At 48.6% G+C, this 18,112-nt stretch overlaps 3 protein-coding genes across 4 annotated transcripts; 1 reads left to right on the forward strand and 2 right to left on the reverse strand.

Annotated features, from left to right (window-relative positions):
* Nucleotides 1-494: 494 nt before the first annotated feature.
* Scnm1 (sodium channel modifier 1) lies at nt 495-3,305 on the reverse strand. The gene is made up of 7 exons (XM_051198773.1): nt 3,152-3,305; nt 2,732-2,802; nt 2,450-2,538; nt 2,250-2,344; nt 2,053-2,141; nt 915-1,109; nt 495-638 (listed from the first exon to the last, which is right to left on the reverse strand). The coding sequence occupies exons 1-7, from the start codon at nt 3,200-3,202 to the stop codon at nt 539-541; spliced, it is 690 nt and encodes a 229-aa protein (XP_051054730.1). The 5' UTR covers nt 3,203-3,305; the 3' UTR covers nt 495-538.
* Nucleotides 3,306-3,864: 559 nt separating this feature from the next.
* On the forward strand, nt 3,865-9,179 carry Lysmd1 (LysM domain containing 1). Its single transcript, XM_051198770.1, has 3 exons — nt 3,865-4,301; nt 7,383-7,744; nt 8,071-9,179. Exons 1-3 carry the CDS (start codon nt 4,122-4,124, stop codon nt 8,207-8,209), a joined length of 681 nt encoding a protein of 226 aa, XP_051054727.1. The 5' UTR covers nt 3,865-4,121; the 3' UTR covers nt 8,210-9,179.
* Tnfaip8l2 (TNF alpha induced protein 8 like 2) lies at nt 9,178-12,300 on the reverse strand. 2 transcript variants are annotated; one of them, XM_051198771.1, is made up of 2 exons: nt 12,211-12,300; nt 9,178-10,208 (listed from the first exon to the last, which is right to left on the reverse strand). In XM_051198771.1, exon 2 carries the CDS (start codon nt 10,185-10,187, stop codon nt 9,633-9,635), a length of 555 nt encoding a protein of 184 aa, XP_051054728.1. In that variant the 5' UTR covers nt 10,188-10,208; nt 12,211-12,300; the 3' UTR covers nt 9,178-9,632. The 2 variants fall into 2 exon arrangements, with proteins under 2 accessions (XP_051054728.1, XP_051054729.1); XM_051198772.1 differs by having other exon boundaries at nt 9,178-10,212; nt 12,211-12,298.
* Between the last annotated feature and the right edge of the window lie 5,812 nt (nt 12,301-18,112).

The following is an 18,112-nucleotide window of genomic DNA, read 5'->3' on the forward strand; positions in this document are numbered from 1 at the left end:
CTTGGGTTGGGGTGGGAATCTTGGCGCTACCCCTCAAGGGTTACTGCCAGTTCATCAAGGGATTATTTATACTCTGGGGATCAGCAGGCAGGGAGGTTCAGGTTACTAGGAGGAGGGGGAGCTCTGTCCCTTGTGTTCCCCATAAATCTGCCAAAGGCTTCAGCCTCTTCACAGGGTACTTGGCCTCGGTCCTCTTTGCAGAGAGGTGGCCAGAACCCCTTAGTGTTCATTGGCAGTCCACATGTGAGCTGAAGAAAAAGGACTGAGCGCAGAGGTAGGAGGAGTCAGTCCATGAGACTTATTAATAGGGCACCAGGCTGAACGCAGCTGACGCTTGGCAAAGCTGTGTAGGGAATGGGGGAGGGGAATGGGGGAGGGGTCAGAAGTATGAGGAGCCATGAACATTGCAGGGAAGGAGTGGCCAGGCTGAGAATGAACAGACTTAAAACCCTAAGATGAACAAGGAACCTGACTGGAAGATTATTGGGCTCCCAGGACTCACTGTAGTTTATTTGTGGAACAAATTGGGAGAGGGTTATTAGTCCAAGGGGAGGTCAGGGGGTTCTTCCTCATCAGAGTCAAATTCAACATTTTCATCTTTTATCCATCGACCTTGTCCATCTGGGATCCATCCAGAGCTGGAAACATCAGAGAAAAAAACAACTGGTCAGGCAAGAGTTTTATGAAGAAGGTTTATGGTACTTGGTTCTATCCCTGGGACCCACAGGGTAGAAAGAAATGACAAACCCCTATAAGTTGCCTTCTGACTTACACAAGTATGACCCTACATAAATAAATAAATAAAATTTTAAAAAAAGTTACTGTTGACAAGAAAAGAGCAGTTGGGTTGGGTTGAAAAAAGTCAGGTTGGGAAAAATGAAGGAAACCCGAGGAATGTGATCCAGCAGACTAACCTTCGGAGGGTGAGGTAATGGTTCAGGGCTCGTCGTTTTGTGGGGCTCATGGGTGCAGAGGCCAAGAGAGCTGATGACTCTTTGGCATGTGACTCTGTCTTAGTCTCAGGTTCCCTACTGATCATTGCACTCTGGAGTCCAACCTCTGGGGCTGGCAAAGAAGGACTGGAGACAGAGGGAGCAGCGGCTTCCGGTCTGGGGAGAAAAGAACACAAGCCTGTGAAATGCAATGAAGGAAAGCAGCAGCTTCCCTGTGCCTCCCAAGCCCGAAGAGCAGTGTTTCCTAAACTGAGTTCCTGAGGTTTTTGGTTTGTTTGTTTTTGGAGATAGGAAACAGGGTCTCACTACATACCATGGTTGAGAGCTCCACCTGCCTCTGCCTCCTGAGTGTTGAGATTAAAGGTGTGTGCCACCACACCCAGCTTGAGTTCCATAAGATCTTAAATATTCTACATGTGAAAGATTTTGGAATCAGAAATTTGAGAAAAGCCAGCTTAACATTTCTAAATGTTTGTCTCATGATTTTTCCATAACCAGGTATGGTGTACATACCTGTAGTACATGCAGCACTTCAGGGAGGGGCAGAGGCAGGCAGATCTCTGTGAATTTGAGGCCACTCTGGTTTAAATAGCAGAATTCCAGGACAGCCAGGGATACAAAGAATGATTCCCCAGTCAATAACAAGCAAAAAAGTATACCACCATGCCCAGGTAATTTTACTATTTTTTTTTTTACCCTCGGTAGCCTTGGCTGGCCTGGAAATCAGAGATCACTGGCTTTGCCTCTGGAATGCTAAGATTAAAGGTATGTGCCACCATCCCACAAAAATGTTACTTTTTTTTTTTTTGCATTGTTTTGTTTTTCAAGACAGGGTTTTTTGTTGTTGTTTTGTTTTTTTGTGTAGCCTTGGCTGCCTTGGCCTACTGAGCGCTGGGATTAAAGGCATGCTCCACCACTGCCCAGCTTAATGTTACTAGTCTCTACTTCCTAATCTTTATTTTAAAATCACAGACTATCATTTTTCTTTAAACAACAACCTCCACAAAATTTCTCAGAACACAATTTGGAAAGCAGTTAACTCTAGAGCCATCTATGTCCTTCAACCCTTTTCCACTTCCGGCTTTCCTACTCCACAGACCTGTGCTTCCTCCGGCAGCAACTGTTATAGTGGGGCGCTCTGTGCAGAGCGCTCTGGGTGATTAATCGAGTCTGGGTTAGCAAAGGTGCCTGGTTATGGAGAGAAGAGACACAGTCAGAGCTGTCAGGCAAAGGTCCCTTCAAGCCTGCTGCATGCAGTACAGCCCTGCCTGAACAACGCCGGACTGGACCTCTCACCTCCGCTTTGCTCTCTGCCTTCAATTCATTCTGCTGCCTTGGGTTTTGCTCTGTTTTCTTGCCTGACTGCTTTTTGCCGTAGAAAAGCTTCAAACCTGAGAAGAAAAGCAAAGGAAATACAAAGCACAACACCAGGTGGTCTACCAAAATGTCAAGTTTATTCCTTCATTCCTCCCCTCCCCTGCTTCTCCTATACTTACTGGATAAATGCTTCTTGCCTGCACGGTGGGCAGTTAGCATGGTCAGGGTGTCCAGTACTGGTCGATGTGGGCAGATGGCACAAGCAAATCTAGGGAAAAGAGAAGTGAATGGTAATTCCGTATGTGTTCGAGAGCCGGTGGTTGGGGTGTTACGCTAGATCTCCACCTCTTCCAATCTTCACTTCCAACCAAAAAATCTGCTATACTCCTGATCTCCTTGGAAACAAGTTTGTTGAGCCTCTGATCACAAATCCCCAGGCTTGATGCACCCTTTGCCCTCACCGTCCATCCCGCAGCATCAGCGCCTCATCCTCTGGGATGTAGCTGGCCAGCAAGTCTCCAACTCTTCGTCTCTACAGAGAGCAGGACAGGACAAACGAGTATGTGGGATGGATGAAAAGGAAATATTAGGGAAGTCAAAAGGACAACAGACATTGGGTAGAAGGAGGAGGCATCACTCAGTTCTGGTCCCCTAAAACCCCTCCCCCAGATGTCGCCAGAGCAAGAAAACTGAAGCTAGGCTCTCGCTCTCTCGATTGATTTTTCGAGACAGGGTTTCTTTGTGTGGCCTTGGCTGTTCTAGAGCTAGCTGTATAGACCAGGCTGGCCTCGGACCTCAAACTCAGAGATCCTCCGGCTTTTGCCTCCCAAACGCCGAATTGCGCCACCACTGGTCGTGAGCAGACTCTCACTAGGGCTTACTTTGAGCACATTGAGCTGACTCCAGTCGTCACCTTCCCTCTTGAAAGACATCGCGACTGTGAGTCCTAGAAATAACAAATTATCCCTACGCCTATTTCGCCTCTCCTTCAGGCCACCGTAGGAAGAGTAGGTTATTGCCTTCCCTGTTTCCGGTCTCTTTTCTGGTTGAGCCTTTACTTCCGGGGGTGCGCTTCCACGCATGCACCGCACGAGCCGGAAGACCCGCCTCCAGCGCCCTGAGGGGGGCCTGCATTTCCTATGATGCCCGGAGAACGCTGTGCCTTTTGGGAAATGAAGTCTTTTAGTTATTTTCTTATATATTTTTGTTTGTTTTTGAAAGACTTTACCGTTCACCTGAGTACATGCACTCGCATCTCGAAGGACCAAGGTGTTTGTAGACCAAGAACCTGTATGTGAAGCCGGAGTTTCAGGGTGGGACCCTCCTGATGTGGAGCGAGGCTTCGGGGATATCAGTGGACGGTGTACTGCAAGCTCTCGCAGCCCACAGGCTCATCGTCCACAGCCACAACCCGCCTGGAGTGGGCCTGATTTGCAGCAGAGAGGATGTGGGGGCTCCCGGCAGTGCGGGGAGTGGGCACACACTGAGGGAAGAGAGTTGATGAGGGTGTCTAGGGTTCAAAGGTCAGAGATCAGTCTTGCAAGGATTTGGGGAGGGGGCGTCGAAAGTAAAGGGGTCAGAGACTGACAACTCAGGGAAGATGTTTATGGGCAAGGAGCTTGAGGAAGGAGAAATGTAACCCGCCTGGCAGCCTTCTTAGGGTACGGGCTGTGACCCCAAGCTCGGTAAGCGGCAGCAAGTGTACTGGTGTAGTCTCTCGAGAGCCGGGAGACTACAGAGAGACGTGAAAAGGAATTCCCTGAATATCTGTTATTCCTGGGGTTCGGCCCTCACTGTTGGTCGCTTAGCCGAGCTCTCCTCAGTTGTGACTCTAGATCTTGGCATCTTGAGATGGCTTCTCCCTCTAGACAGCCCCCACTTGGGGGGTCAGGGCTGTTGCATGGGAGCCGCACTCGTTCTTATGGAAGCCTGGTACAATCATCTTGCTCCCCGGTGAGAGAAAGACGCCTGGAGCATCAGCTGGAGCCTGGAGACACCCTGGCTGGACTAGCACTCAAATATGGGGTGACGGTGAGTCTACCAAGGATTGGGGTGTGGTGACCATTTAGGAGAGATTTAGTCCCCAAGAGAAAGTGGGGAGTCCGCTAAGCGGCCTTCCCTGACATTGTATTAGTTATATTGTGGTCTCTGCTTTGTCTTATTTTGTTTTCACATCTCAGTGTAACGCTGTCTGCCCTACTATCCCGGTGGGAGGAGCCGCTCCTTGGATTGGGTTGGACGCGGAGGTGGGGTGGGGGTGGCTTATAGCCATTAACCTATTTGGACCTTGTGTCCCTATCAATGTGAGACTTAAGACGAATAACCAGTTTGATCAAGGTCAAATGACTTGAGTGTCAGAGTAAGATTTAAGATAGGTCTGTCTGACTCTAAGGCCCCTACTATTAACCACACAGGAAAAAATAAAAACTGAAAGTGACTAAACATTTACACAAGTCAGGAAGAGTTGCATTCACAGAGTTCCTAAAGTACCTATTCCTAGTTCTTCTTTCCACTCCAGGGCTGTGCTTTCTTGCCAATGAGGCACAAAACAAGTACCCTCTACACACAGCAAGCATTTCTGGTCACACCTAGGAGAAGTGTGCTGGGCATAAAAATTAAAGTTGTAGCTTTCCCCTCTGTGTCCTGTTTTACCACATACAAACAAATGTTGAATTTAGACAAATTTCCATGTTTGCTGCACTTAAAAGCATTGTAGTAACCCTTCCTGGAGGTAAAGCATGTATATTATGTACATAATGCTCATGTAATTTAAATTTTAATGAGAAATGGAGAGGAAAAATGACTATATAGAAATATTCTCAAGGGGTGGGAAATCAGGAACTATTAATTTTTGTTTGGAATCGAGAGTGGGTATTAGTTGATTTTGTGTGTATGTTGTGGGGGTAGGGTGGATTTTTTTTTTTTTTTTTTTTTTTTTTTTTTTTTGGTTAAGTTTTCTTTTTTCCAGATAGGATTTCTCTTGTAGCTTTGGAGCCTGTCCTGGAACTCCTCTGTATACCAGGCTGGCCTCGAACTCACAGAGTACAGAGTCCTCCTGCCTCTTGAGTGCAGGGATTGACAGCAGGGTGTCGCCTAAGCTGGCCTGGAACTTCAAGTGTTGTATCAGAGCTAGATGAGTGTGAGCAAGGCACTCTGGAGTGCGGGTTTTAGGACTACCATCATACGGGCCTTGAAGACTTGGGAACTTTTCCCTCTCTGCTCCCTTCTGCAGATCTGTGAGCCCACATGTTTATCTCCTTGTTCTCCAGCGGTCTACAAGCCCTTGAAGAGCAGAAAGCGTTTCCTTTCAACTTTATGTCTGTAAATTCCAGCATAGTCTCAATGACATGGAAGTTTAAAAGGTTTCTGAAAGCTACCTGGTGTGGTGGCGCCCACCTTTAATCCCAGGGCTCTGGAGGCAGAGGCAGGAGGATCTCTGTGAGTTCGAGACCAGCCTGGTCTACAGAGTGAGTTCCCCGACAGGCTGTTACACAGAGAAACTTGCCTGGAAGGGGGGTGGGGCATCTTGTGAAAGCCAGGCTTGGTGGCACAGAGCTGTAATCTCAGCGGTTAGGACGCTAGGCAGAGGGGTCAGAGTTCCAGGCCGGTCACATGTAACATGACAAGGGAGCTGGCGAGTTGAGGTGGTAGAATGTAGAATGCACAGGAGGCTAGAGAGAGCGTCCCTGAGCCCTCGCTTGGAGTTTATTGTTTAGGCAGTGAGGAGCCATAGGAAGTTGCTAGCGAGCTGGAGAGTTAATCAGATTCTTCTAGATGTCAAGAGAAAGATACATGTACATGAAAGAGGAAGAGCAGTTAGAGAGACAATCACCCCAGATGAGAAATATTGTGTGGTGTTAGCGGGCAAGCATATGAGAACACGTGAGGGGCCATTTATTTATTTATTTATTTATTTGTTATTGCTGGAGTCTGCTGGGGACCTAACCCAGGACTTGCACATGCTAGGCAAGCCCTGTACCATAGGGCTACAACTGTAGCCCCATTCAGCTTTATTTATTTTATTTATTATTAGCTAGGGTCTCACTATGTGGCTTGCTTGGCTTCACACTTAGAGATCTACCTGCGTCTACTTCCCAAGTGCTGAGATTAAAGATGTGCACTATCATCGGGCAGTGGTGGCACATGCCTTTGAGCTCAGCACTCTCTGAGTTTGAAGCATTTATTTTTAACGGTTTACTTTCATTTGTGTCTGGGCGCCACGGGTGGGGGGGGCGCCTGGTGCCACCAGGAGCTAGAGTTACAGATGGCAGTGAGCCGATATTGGGTGCTGGGACCGCAAGAGCAGCAAGTGCTCTTAACCACTAATCCAAGTCTTCAGCCCCTCAGTTTTAATTATTAAAACTGTAAATACTAGCTGGGCGTTGCTGGCGCACACCTTTAATCCCAGCACTCAGGAGGCAGAGGCAGGAGGATCTCTGTAAGTTTGAGACCAGCCTGGTCTATAAGAGCGAGTTCCAGAACAGCCTCCAAAGTGACAGAGAAACCCTGTCTCAAAAAAAAAAAAAAAAAAAGACTGTAAATACTAATAGGTTGTTTTGTTTGTTTGAGACAAAGTCTCATGGAACCTGAGCTAGCCTCAAACTCATTTAACCAAAAATGGCCTTGAACTCAAGATCCCCCTGCGTCTCCATCCAGAGGACTGGACTGTGTGCTATGCCACACCCCTGTTTTGATGGCTTTTAAATAAATGAAAGGGTATAGGTCATTTTTTTTTGTTTTCTGCCTCAATAATTTTTAAAAATGTGAAGGTGACCTGTGACTAGAAAATATGAAAACTATAAAACAAGATTAGCATCAGCCCTTTATCGTTTAGCTAGTTTGTTATGGAGTCAAATAAAATTGTACAAATTACTTACCAAGTTTGAAATGATGGCTTAGGAAGCATAAACCACAGCGCAGCCTCTGGGCTCACTCAAGTGCACATGTGCCCACCACGCACGCCATTAGTAAAAGTCTAAGGTCCTAAGCCAAGCTTGTTTTGAGATTAACCTGGTCTACATAGTAAAAAAGAAGGTAAAAAGCATGAGCTGCTATATCAGATGTGAGCTTTACTGTCAGTCATTAATTTTGGGTGATTTTTTTTTTTTTAAGATGGAACAGATTAAACGGACAAACCGCCTTTATACTAACGACTCCATCTTTCTGAAGAAAACTCTCTACATCCCCATCCTGACAGAGCCCAGAGATCTATTTAATGGTTTGGATTCTGAGGAGGAAGATAATGGAGAGGAAGAGGTACGGCTAAGTAAGGATGGTGGTGGTTCACGTTCAGCAAAGAGGAAGAATCAAGAGTCAGGTTCAGGCCCGGCCAACGGCGAAGCCCTCCCACCTCACCAGGAAACCTCCATACCCATCCATGACCTTTCTGCCTCTGATTTCCTTAAAAAACTCGACTCACAGATCAGTCTGTCCAAGAAGGCTGCTGCCCAGAGGCTGAGGGAAGGGGAAAGTGGGTGAGTCTCCAGCTGTCCCTGTCAGTCCTTACACAGACCCCTCTCTCTTACCTAAGAGGTGACCAAGGTACCTGAAGAATCCCCCATATTTCCCAAGATCATGAGCAGAGCCAGGGACACCTGGAGTGGGGGAGGCATTGGGAAAATCGGTTGTGTGGATTCTGTGTTCTCACAGTTCTCACTAATGTAAGAACTGTGCAGCAGCGTTAGGACAAGCAGCGTTCCAGAAGCCGTTGAGACAATTCGGAAGGCAGCCCCTGCACCTTTTCACGCGGTCCATTCCCGGTGCTCGCCTCACTGTGGCTTTTTCCTTTGCGTGCCCGCAGGATACCGGAGGAGGGCGCAGGTCTCCACCTCAGCTCCCCTAGGATGCAGCAGCGAGCAGTCCTCGGTCCCGTGCCACTGACCCGGACCTCTCGGGCCCAGACATTGCGGGATCAGGAAGATGAAATCTTCAAACTCTGATGTCCCAGAACTGATGAGAAGCAGGGTGTTGAAGGGAGGGCTGAGGGGGAGGAGGCTGAGGCGGGGCTCAAGCAGGGCTTCCCAGCCTGCTTCACCCCTCTCTGGCCATCTTGCCCAGCCTTTTGGTGGAGACTTCCTCAGCCGGGGATACTTTCTGGCAAGAGTGGGGGATGGGAACAGAGCTCTTCCCAGTTCTGAATCTAGTGCTCTCCTTTAGATTCAAAGGCTCCTTTACACCCTTGCTGTCCCTTTCACCGTTTCCTGGTTAGAGCAGGGCAGCACAGACCCTCCCCCATCTCTAATGATGCTACCTAATTTATTTGGTGCTATATTGAAGTGATATTTATTTGCTAGATCTAACTCCTTCCTCCTCCTAACTGAAAAATGTGATTTCTGTGTCACTGAAGAGATGGAAATCCAGGGAGAGGGCTGGCTGGCTGGCTGCCTGTCTTTCCCACCTCCCTAGCCGAGCATGTTACTGAGGCCAGGAGAGTCGGGAAACTCATGCGCTGTCTTTCCCACTCAAGGTAAAGGATAGGGGCTCGGTCATAACTGAGCAACTCCCTGGGACCCTTTACAACTCTTGGCTCTGAGGAGCAGCAGTGGGGTAGGATGCTGCCTGCCTGAGCTCCAGTCCATCACCCACCTTCCGCTCCTCTGCTTGGCCTGTGGTGGGGCCAAGGGGTGGAAGAGGAGGCCTTGGGGTTCGAGGAGGCAGTTGCAGAACATGTTCCCAGCCTGTCTATGCCTGGCTCCTCACTGCATATTTATCCATAATCTGTAGCCCTGGATCTGTCGTATGGTTTGTCTTTTGTTCCTTAAGCTGAAGAATGTGTGGCAACTCAGTACTTCGGGAGTCGCCCGACTCCTGCTCAGGAATGGGGGACGGTGAGGCGATTGTTGTTTCCAGACCTCTCCTCTACATCCAGTCTGAGTACGGAGCTAGAGATTAAACAGTGAGCCCTGTGCATGTTTTAGTGGTTTTATTTCCCCTGTGCTCCCCTACCCCAGCTCCTTCTAGGAACTGGAACAACTCTGCTATGTGTCCAAGTGCTGCCTCCAGCTCTAGGAGATCTAGGTGGACTCTGACGGCCACCTTCCTGCTTCTGGCCCTCAGTGCCCCCGTGGTTGGGTTTGTGGAAGAGGAGGATCCTTTTGGGGGCAGTTCTCCTGGGAGAAGCAGATCCAAGTTTCACTTCCTCAATCAGCTGTTCCCTTTGCTGACACTGGATGGGAGAGCCGCCTCACTGAGCTCAACATAGCTTTCCTCCCAGCACATTCGGGTGGGGGTTGCCTTGGTGTAGGCAACACTCTTGGGAGGGAATGAAGCCTGCGGGAGGGGGGGGATTGACAAGCGTTTGTGCATGGTTAGAAAGCCCGGTCAGTCATTTTGCCAAAGTTCAATATGCTGGGTTCTGGATCCTCAGAGCTTCCCCTCATCCAGCAGCTTCCGGAGCCCATCACAAATCTTGCCAAGGTGTTGGGTGAAGTCAGGCCCGTAGAGGGCAGCCAGCAGGTCAGGGTCAGAGTAGTGATCAAACACGTGTCTGATGCGGTCATGTGACTTGGGTGTGAGGTGGTGCTCTACCAGCTCCAAAAGAATGTCCCGGCACTCCACGAGCAGGCCTGCTAGCACAGCAGCCTCAAAGGTGAAGTCCACCTCACCAAAGCTAAGCGCGGTCATCGCGCCCTGCCGCAGCTTCTGTCGAAACCGGGAAGCCAGGGCCAGCTCCTCAGGACCAAAGCAGCCGCTGCGGTGCAGCACAGCCACCTTGACTGCCACCTTGACCAGGTCTTTGATCACCCGCTGTGCCTTGGGCCGGCTGTGCGTGTACTCTTTGGACACACGGTAAAGCTCATCCAACACCTCGCTGCTGGTCTCGTCGATAAAGAGATGAGCCACGGACCGACCAGCCATTTTACTCAGTAGCTTCTTCTCCGCTTGAAGTGCCAGACTCTTTGAGCTGAAGGACTCCATGGTGCCGGGGGAGGCCACAGGCTTCCTCAGAGACACAGAGAGAAATGGTTTTCACCCATTTTCATTGCTCTGGCTGCTTTGTCCTCCCTCTCCCCTGGGCCCCTCCATCCTGTAAGCCTTGCTTCTGCTTTTCCCCTTCATTTCTCTAAACTAAGACGTGTGTCACCAGAACAGCACAGAGGAGCAGGGAGAACCTTGGCTGGAGGGGTTGGTATAACTGGAGTGTTAGGGCAGGAATCTCCTGCCACAATGGAGAGCGGAGAACCATTTGGCAGGGTTCGAACAGGTCCCACTTTTGGACACTTAACTGTATATTCTGCATCAAGAAACATAGGTATACGCAGGCGTTGGAGGCCCACGCCTTTAATCCCAGAACTGGGGAGGCAGAGGCAGGTGGATCTCTGTGAGTTCAAGGCCAGTCTGGTCTACAGAGCAAGTTCCAGAACAGCCTCCAAAACAATACAGAGAAACCCTGTCTGGAAAAAAACAAAAAGAAAGAAAGAGACATAGGTATTGTCCTCCTGTTTCCAGGCTTGAGATGAAAAGCCTGTGTCAGTTGGAGCGCCATACATAGTCTTAGAAGAAGCAGGAGCTATTAGGGTCTCCAGAACCCTAATAAGAACATTTGGCACCGGGCAGTGGTGGCTCGCACCTAGCTCTTGGGAGGCAGAGGCAGGCAGATCTCTGTAAGTTCAAGGCCAGCGTGGTCTACAGAGTGAGTTCCAGGACAGCCAGAACTACACAAATCTTACCTTGAAAAAAAATTAATAAATTGACATTTTCAGACACCTACTGTGTGCCAAGTGAACTCCCTCAGTTTTCCAACTCCAAAAGGGCAATAGTCCTATTTTACAATGAGAAATCCAGGCAAAGATAACTTTTTTGTTGTTTTTGAGGCAGGGTGTCTTTGTGTGTAGTCCTGGCTGTCCTGCAATTCACTCAGTAGGAACAGGCCTGCCTCTGCCTCCTAAGTGCTGGGATTAAAGATGTGCACCACCACCACCACCCAGGAACACTAAGAGAATTTAAACTACTTGTCTTAGTAAATGATAAAAGCAGGCTTCAAGGAGCTGGAGAGGTGGCTTGACTCACACACTCAGAGACAACTCACCATCGCCTATAACTCCAGCCCCAGGGGAATCCAACACCTCTGGCCTCCACAGCCACACACACATACACATACATAATTTATAATAAAAACAAACTGTAAAAATAATTTTATGCTACGAGTTAGATAGTCCCCCCAGGCCCCCTCCTGACAAGGAGCGGTGCCAATGAGGTCGCAGCCCACCAAAGAAGGCTGGGACCACAGCGCTGGGGTCTGAGCCGAGCCCTGGTGGTACACATCCTGTGCCTAAGTCCAGGTCCCTCTCGCCATGGCCCTCCCCTGGGCTGCTTCTGCTTGTTTTGCTTCTTACTTCCCCCTCCCCTGCTCTGCAGGATGTGGCTGTGACCACAATGAGGAGCAACCTCACCCTGTCCCCCAAACGAAAATGAGAGTCTGAAGAGGCAGGGAGGTAGCCAGGGGGCTTTCTCCCCAGCTGAATCACTCCACTAGGAACCCGCAACCTTGATTTGTTACTGGCTTGCCCTGGGCTTGGTCCACCTGTCCTCTACAGTGGGGGTGATTGTCCTATCTGAGCCTGCCTTCCCTCCTGCCTTCCTGCTTTCCGTTGCCCCTGTTAGCATCTCCAGTTAGGACCCAGGCCTCTTGAGTTCTGTCATTTGCCTTCTTTTTCTAGTCTCTATGTCACCCCCATGGGCTAAGCTTTCACTTTGGGTCACTGTACTTCCATGTCCGACCATACATCTCTAAAGCTCTGTCATTCGCCATTCGCAGGTGCATACCTCCATCCCTCATCGCTACACCCAGCTCTCATCCCAAGCCAGCTCTCTCTTTCAGGTATGACTTGCCCCATCCACTAAAATGGTTCTTATGGAAAGAAAAGTAAGGGTAAGTAGGTAGGAATACCCTGTCACTGTCACCCCAAAACCCGCCCTTCTGTCAAGGCCAGTCTCTCACCTGTGGGGTGCAGGGTTCTGGGCGCTGGGTGCCAGTCTTGCCTTAGATGTTCCTGAGAGCTAACAGAATGGAGAAGCTCCTAAGTTAGAGGCCCTTTGGTCTAGCCCCACCCCAAGCCCCGCCCACCCACTCTCAACCTCCGGTTCATCACCACTGTCACCAAGGAGGCCTGTGTCCCAAGAGCAACCTAGAAATAAGACAAAGGTCAAAAGGAATGGAATTCTGTAGGAAGCACCAGCTCTGAGGTGGGAAGGACCGACTGCGCACCCTCCACTTAAACTGACCTCTTCTTTCTTGCTGCCTAATATTCTTGTGGTACTGAGAAGGATGCAGAGCCCAGATTTTTTTAATGCGGGAGTGGGTGAGGGAAGTACTGAAGATCGTCGAGTGGTGCAGTAGAACAGCATTATCACAAGCATCTTCAGGCCCGGGCAGGTAAGCTTGGCACAGACTGTCCTGGCTGTCAGTACTGGCCTGAGGCAGGTGTCCCTACTAGTTAAGGCTGCTGATCTATATGTGACCAGTAGGTGCCAGCATCGAGCCTTAGAGGACCGGGTACTGAGCGAAGCAACTGTTGTAGGGCCTAGGAAATAAGGGCAGTCCAGTTTCCAGTGAGGCAAAAGTATCTGTTATTAAGATTCTAGCAGTGGGCCAGGCAGTAGTGGCCCAGGCTTTTAATTCCCGCACTGGGGAAGCAAAGGCAGGGGGATCTCTGTGAGTTCAAGGACAGCTTGGTCTACAGTAGTTCTAGGACAGCTAAGGCAACACAAACAAACAGTCTTATTTAAAGTTACATGCCTTTAATCCCACTAGCACTCAGAAGGCAGAGGTAGGTGGATCTCTGAATTCCAGGTCAGCCTGGTCTACATAGCAAGTTCCAGGCCAGTCAGGACTGCATAGTGAAAACCTGTCTTGAAAAACAACTACCTATAACTCCAGGTATTCTAATGCTTTCTTTTGGCAGACTCATCTGCACACACATGATCCCAAACAACATGTGGGCACACACACACACACACACACACACACACACACACACACACCTTTTATTTATTTATTTGGGGGGGATTCCGAGACAGGGTTTCTCTGTGGCTTTGGAAGCTGTCCTGGAACTAGCTTTGTAGACCAGGCTGGTCTTGAACTCTGTGAGCCTGCCTTTGTGCGCCCCCCCCCACCTCCCGAGTGCTGGAATTAAAGGACTGTGCCACCACTGCCCGGCCGAATATTTTTTTTTAATTTATTTAGTTAGTTTTGGGTCTTTTGAGACAAGGTCTCTTTGTGTAGTCCTGGTTGTCCTGGAACTTGCTCTGTAGACCAAACTGGCCTTGAACTCACCAGGAGTTGTCTGCCGAGTTGCCGAGTGCTGGGATTAAAGGCACACGCCATGACTGCTTGACTAGCCTGTTTTGTTACAGCACCAGGGCCACCAGCCCAGGAGCTCACAGTGAGCTGGGCCCTTCCATATGAACTATCAACCAAAAGCTACCATAGCTGAGTGGCACACACCTTTAGACCCAGACTGGAGAGGCAGAGGAGCTCTGTGAGTTCAAAGCTGGCCTAGTATACATAGTAAGTTCTAGGCCAGCCATGGCTACATAATGATAGTGAGAATTATCCCTGTGTAGCCCCAGCTGTCCTGGAACTCATTCTGTAGACCAGCCTGGCCTCAAAGTCAAAGATTTGCCCATCTCTGCCTCCCAACTGCTGGGATTAAAGGCATGTGCCACCACTCCTGGTCATATTTTTATTCTTAAATAACTAAAGTCCGTGGAAATTGGAACTTAGCCTATAAGATGTTTTTTACCATTCCTGTGAACACCTGAGTTTGATCCATAGCACTTAGCTAAAAATACCAGGCAAGGCAGAGCACACCAGTAAGACCAGTGCAGGAGGTAGAGAAGGGGGGTTGAGTGGTATCTCACTTGTTAGCCAGCCAGTCAGGCTGTAATGAGATAGGTCTCATTATAGATGGTTATGAGCTACGCTGTGATTGCTGGGAGTTGAACTCAGGACCTCTGGAAGACCAGCCAGTGCTCTTAACTGCTGAGCCACCTCTCCAGCCCCCAACCTCCCTCCAGGGGGCACACTGTAGGGTGCCTCTCTTCTGTGCTAAGTCTTTACACTTCTGACCCCTTTGCCTGGAACTCTCTTTCCAACTTCCAGAATGTACCCCTTCCCTGATCCAAACATCCCTTTCGGCGTCAGCTCAAAATCTTCATTCTGTTGATACTGAGACAAGCTCTCACTGTGTAGCCCTGGGAACCTAGAACCTGAACTGTCTGTGTAGAGCCTCACACTTCTGCTTTCCGAGTGAATTCTGGGGTTACAGGTGTGTGGCAATCCTTTGCTCTCTATACTACAGCAGACTGTGTTACGGAGTTCACCAGCAGTGCAGACCTCCCCTATTGGAGTGTGTACCACTCGGTGTGGAGCAGTGTGGGGGCCAGAGTGATGGTGAGTGTCTTCCTTCATCCATCTCTGCCTTATGTTTTGAGACTGAGTCTTCTTCCTTAATTTTTTAAAAGTATATTCTTTTTTTAAAGGTTTATTTATTATGTATACAGAGTTCTGCCTGCAAGCAAGAAGAAGGCACCAGACTTCATTACAGATGGTTGTGAGCCGCCATGTGGTTGCTGGAAATCGAACTCAGAACCTTTGGAAGGACAGGCAGTGATCTTAACCCCTGAGCTTTTTCTCTAGCTCCAAGACTGGGTCTTCTACTGAAGCTGGGGTTCACCTTTTTGGCTGGAATTGCTGGCCACTGAGCCCCTTGGGTCCTCATGAACACTGCCCCCCCCCCGCATGTATACCACTGAGACATGTGTCTTCTGGTATTTTCCAGGGGTCCAAACACAAATTCAGGTCTCTATATCTGTGCTGCACTTTCCCCCCTGAGCCGCCTCCCCAGCCCCATGCCTCCCCAATTGTAATGTGTGACTTTATCAATCACTAGACAGCGAGCCTGTGAGGACATCTGCCTCATCCTCCTCATAAATACCTTCTGAAAGAGTAAGCTCAGAACACATGAGTCAGGAGACAAGGTGCTGGCAGTAAACTTGCTTGGTAAGCTATTGGACAGGTAAGCAGAGTTCAATCCCCAGAAACCATATAAAAAAATGAAATGGCCAGCTGTACACTTCAGTCCCATGGCACTGGAGTGGCAGAGACAGATAGATCACTGTGGCTCAGTGGCCAGACAGCTCGCTCACTTGGCTAGCTCCAGGACAAGGAGTGACCCTGGCCTATAAAATAAGGGTGATCTAGACCTAGCGACACACACCTTTGATCCCAGCACTAGGCAGCAGAGGCAGTGGATCTCTTTGAGTTGGAGGCCAGTCTGGTCTAAGTCTCAAGTTCAACCAGGGCTACTTAGTAAGACTCTACCTCAAAAAAGGGGAGGTAGGGTGTGCTGACACTTGAGGAAAGACACCTTAGGTTGACGTCTGACCTCTACATATACATACATGCACTTGCACACAGATGAACACACACAAAGAATCGAGATGATAAGGAAGAAATGGTAGGAAGATAAGTTATGTCATGTGAAAATGTTCTTATAGGGAAGGCTTGATATTTTGTTATTGTTGTTGTTGTTTTGTTTTTACTTTTTGAGACAGGGTTTCTGTCCTGGATCTTGATCTGCAGACCACGATGGCCCTGAACTTACAGAGATCTCCATCTTTGCCCCCAGAGGACTGAGGTTTTGGTGTACACCACCACTAGTCTGTCCCAGACCTCCCCCATTTTTTTTTTTTACCTTGTTGGGAAATTTACCCAAGCCTGTGTGTGCTGGGCAAATGTTCTTCCACTGAACTGTTATCTTGAGCTCCTCTTTTAATGCATACCCAGTTCTAGTAATAGGTGAACCAGCACACAATTAGCAGTAAAGTTAAAAAGTAACAAGGGGCTTTCAGAAACAGAACAGGCTGGAGAAAACAGGCTGGTCAGCAGTTAGGAGCCCTGGGTTTAGTTCCCAGCACTGCAACCCAGTCCTCTGCAACTCCAATCTCAGGGAAGCTGGCTATGCCCTCTTCTGGTCTCTGAAGGCACTAGGAATGCATGTGGTACACAGATATGTATGCAGACAAAACACCCAAATACATAGAATAAATAAATAAATGAAGGCTGGAGAGATGGCTCAGTGGTTAAGAGCACTGGCTGCCTTTCCAGAGGTCCTGAGTTTAATTCCCAGCAAACAAATGATGGCTCACAACCATCTGTATGGAGATCTGGTGCCCTCTTCTGGCCTGCAGACAGATATGCAGGCAGAACCCTGTTTACATAATAAATCTTAAAAAAAAAAAAAAATAGCTGCGTGTTGGTGGCACACAACTTTAATCCCAGCACTCAGGAGCTCTTGAGTTCAAGGCTAGCCTCCTTTATAGAGTGCATTCAAGGACCAAAGAGAAAAGGTCTTGAAAAAGACCTTTTGGGCCCTTACAAGAGGAACAGATGGTATTAACTATAGCTATCCCAGGCTTCTGGGTCCTTCTGTGTTCCTGGGTGATTTGATGCTACCTCGAGTAAATTAAACAAATATGGTGATGCATGCCTCTACTGGCACACTTTGGCAGTAAAGAAAGGAAGATTAGCCATCTTCGCTACATAGTGTGTTTCAGGCAGCCTGGACTGCTTCAAACAAGAACAAAAGTCTAAGCATTCATGCACCCTGGCAGTCACAGTGGCTCATGCCTGCAATGCCAACATTCAGGAGACTAAGGTAAGAGATTGCTGAGGGGAACCAACCTGGGCTATGGAGTAAAACCCTCTCAAAAACTACATTTACACACATACATGCATACAAAGAAGTCTTAAAAGGTTAAATGATGCCTGGTTTGGGGGCACATACCATTAATCCTAACCTTTCAGAGACAGAGGTAAGTTGATTTCTGTGAGTGTAAGGCCAGCCTGGTCTACTTGGAGAGTTCAAAGCCAGCTGGGACTTCATAGTAAGCTCAAAAACAAAACAAAGTTAAATGATACCTTTTGTTTTTATTTCTGTTGTTGCTTTTCAAGACAGGGTTTCACTGTGTAGCACAGGCTATTCTGGAAATTGTAGGCCAGGCTGGTCTCGAACTTCCAGAGATCTGCCTGCTTCTGCCTTCCAAGTGTTGGATTTAAAGGTGTGTGCCACCACCGCCTGGCTTGTTTTTAAATTTTTAAAGTAAAAGAGTTTATTAAATATGCTGCAAGAGGGCATCAGGAGAAACAATCATTTGATTTTTGTTTCTTTGTATGTAGCTCAGGCTGGCCGTAAACTCAGGGCTTACCATATACTAAGCATGACAGCCATCTGGCTTATCCTTAGCCCAGTTCAGCATGGGGAGGAGCAGTTTCTCTCATCAGTCAGGCAGGAATTCAGCCTCACAAAGCTGGAGCTGGTGCATGGTTTGTAATCCACCCCACTCCGCCTTGTTCCTTTTCATCCTTGATGCATCTGTTTATTCCTCTACTTATATGCTTGCCACACATGATAACCAAATGCTAGGGATAAGAAGACAAAAGACAGGATCCCTGCTGCATGTGGTGGCTAACAAATGTAAGCACCCCGGAGGCTGAGGGAGGTTGCTGTGAATAGAAGATCAGTGCAACTACATAGTGACAGATATGAGTGACTTAGTGAGTTCCAGGCCAGCAGGACGAGAGAGTGAAACCCTGGTTGTTGTTTAATCAAACTTCCTGTTTGTTATATTTCTCTGAGGAAAAACATCCATTGGCCTTTTGGAGAGAATTTATTTGCCAGAAGCATAACTTGTCATACTCTTGCTGGAACCAGCGCACGCACAGCCTCTTTGCTGGTTCTGAGTTTGACTCCATGGCAGCCTGTCCTGTGTTCCAGGCTGTGCTCTGCCTACTCAGCCACCACAGAGAAGTCCAGGCCCTAGATCCTAACGCCTGAGTA

The sequence above is a fragment of the Phodopus roborovskii genome, unplaced genomic scaffold (assembly GCF_943737965.1).
Source record: "Phodopus roborovskii unplaced genomic scaffold, PHOROB, whole genome shotgun sequence".
Lineage (NCBI taxonomy): Eukaryota > Metazoa > Chordata > Mammalia > Rodentia > Cricetidae > Phodopus > Phodopus roborovskii.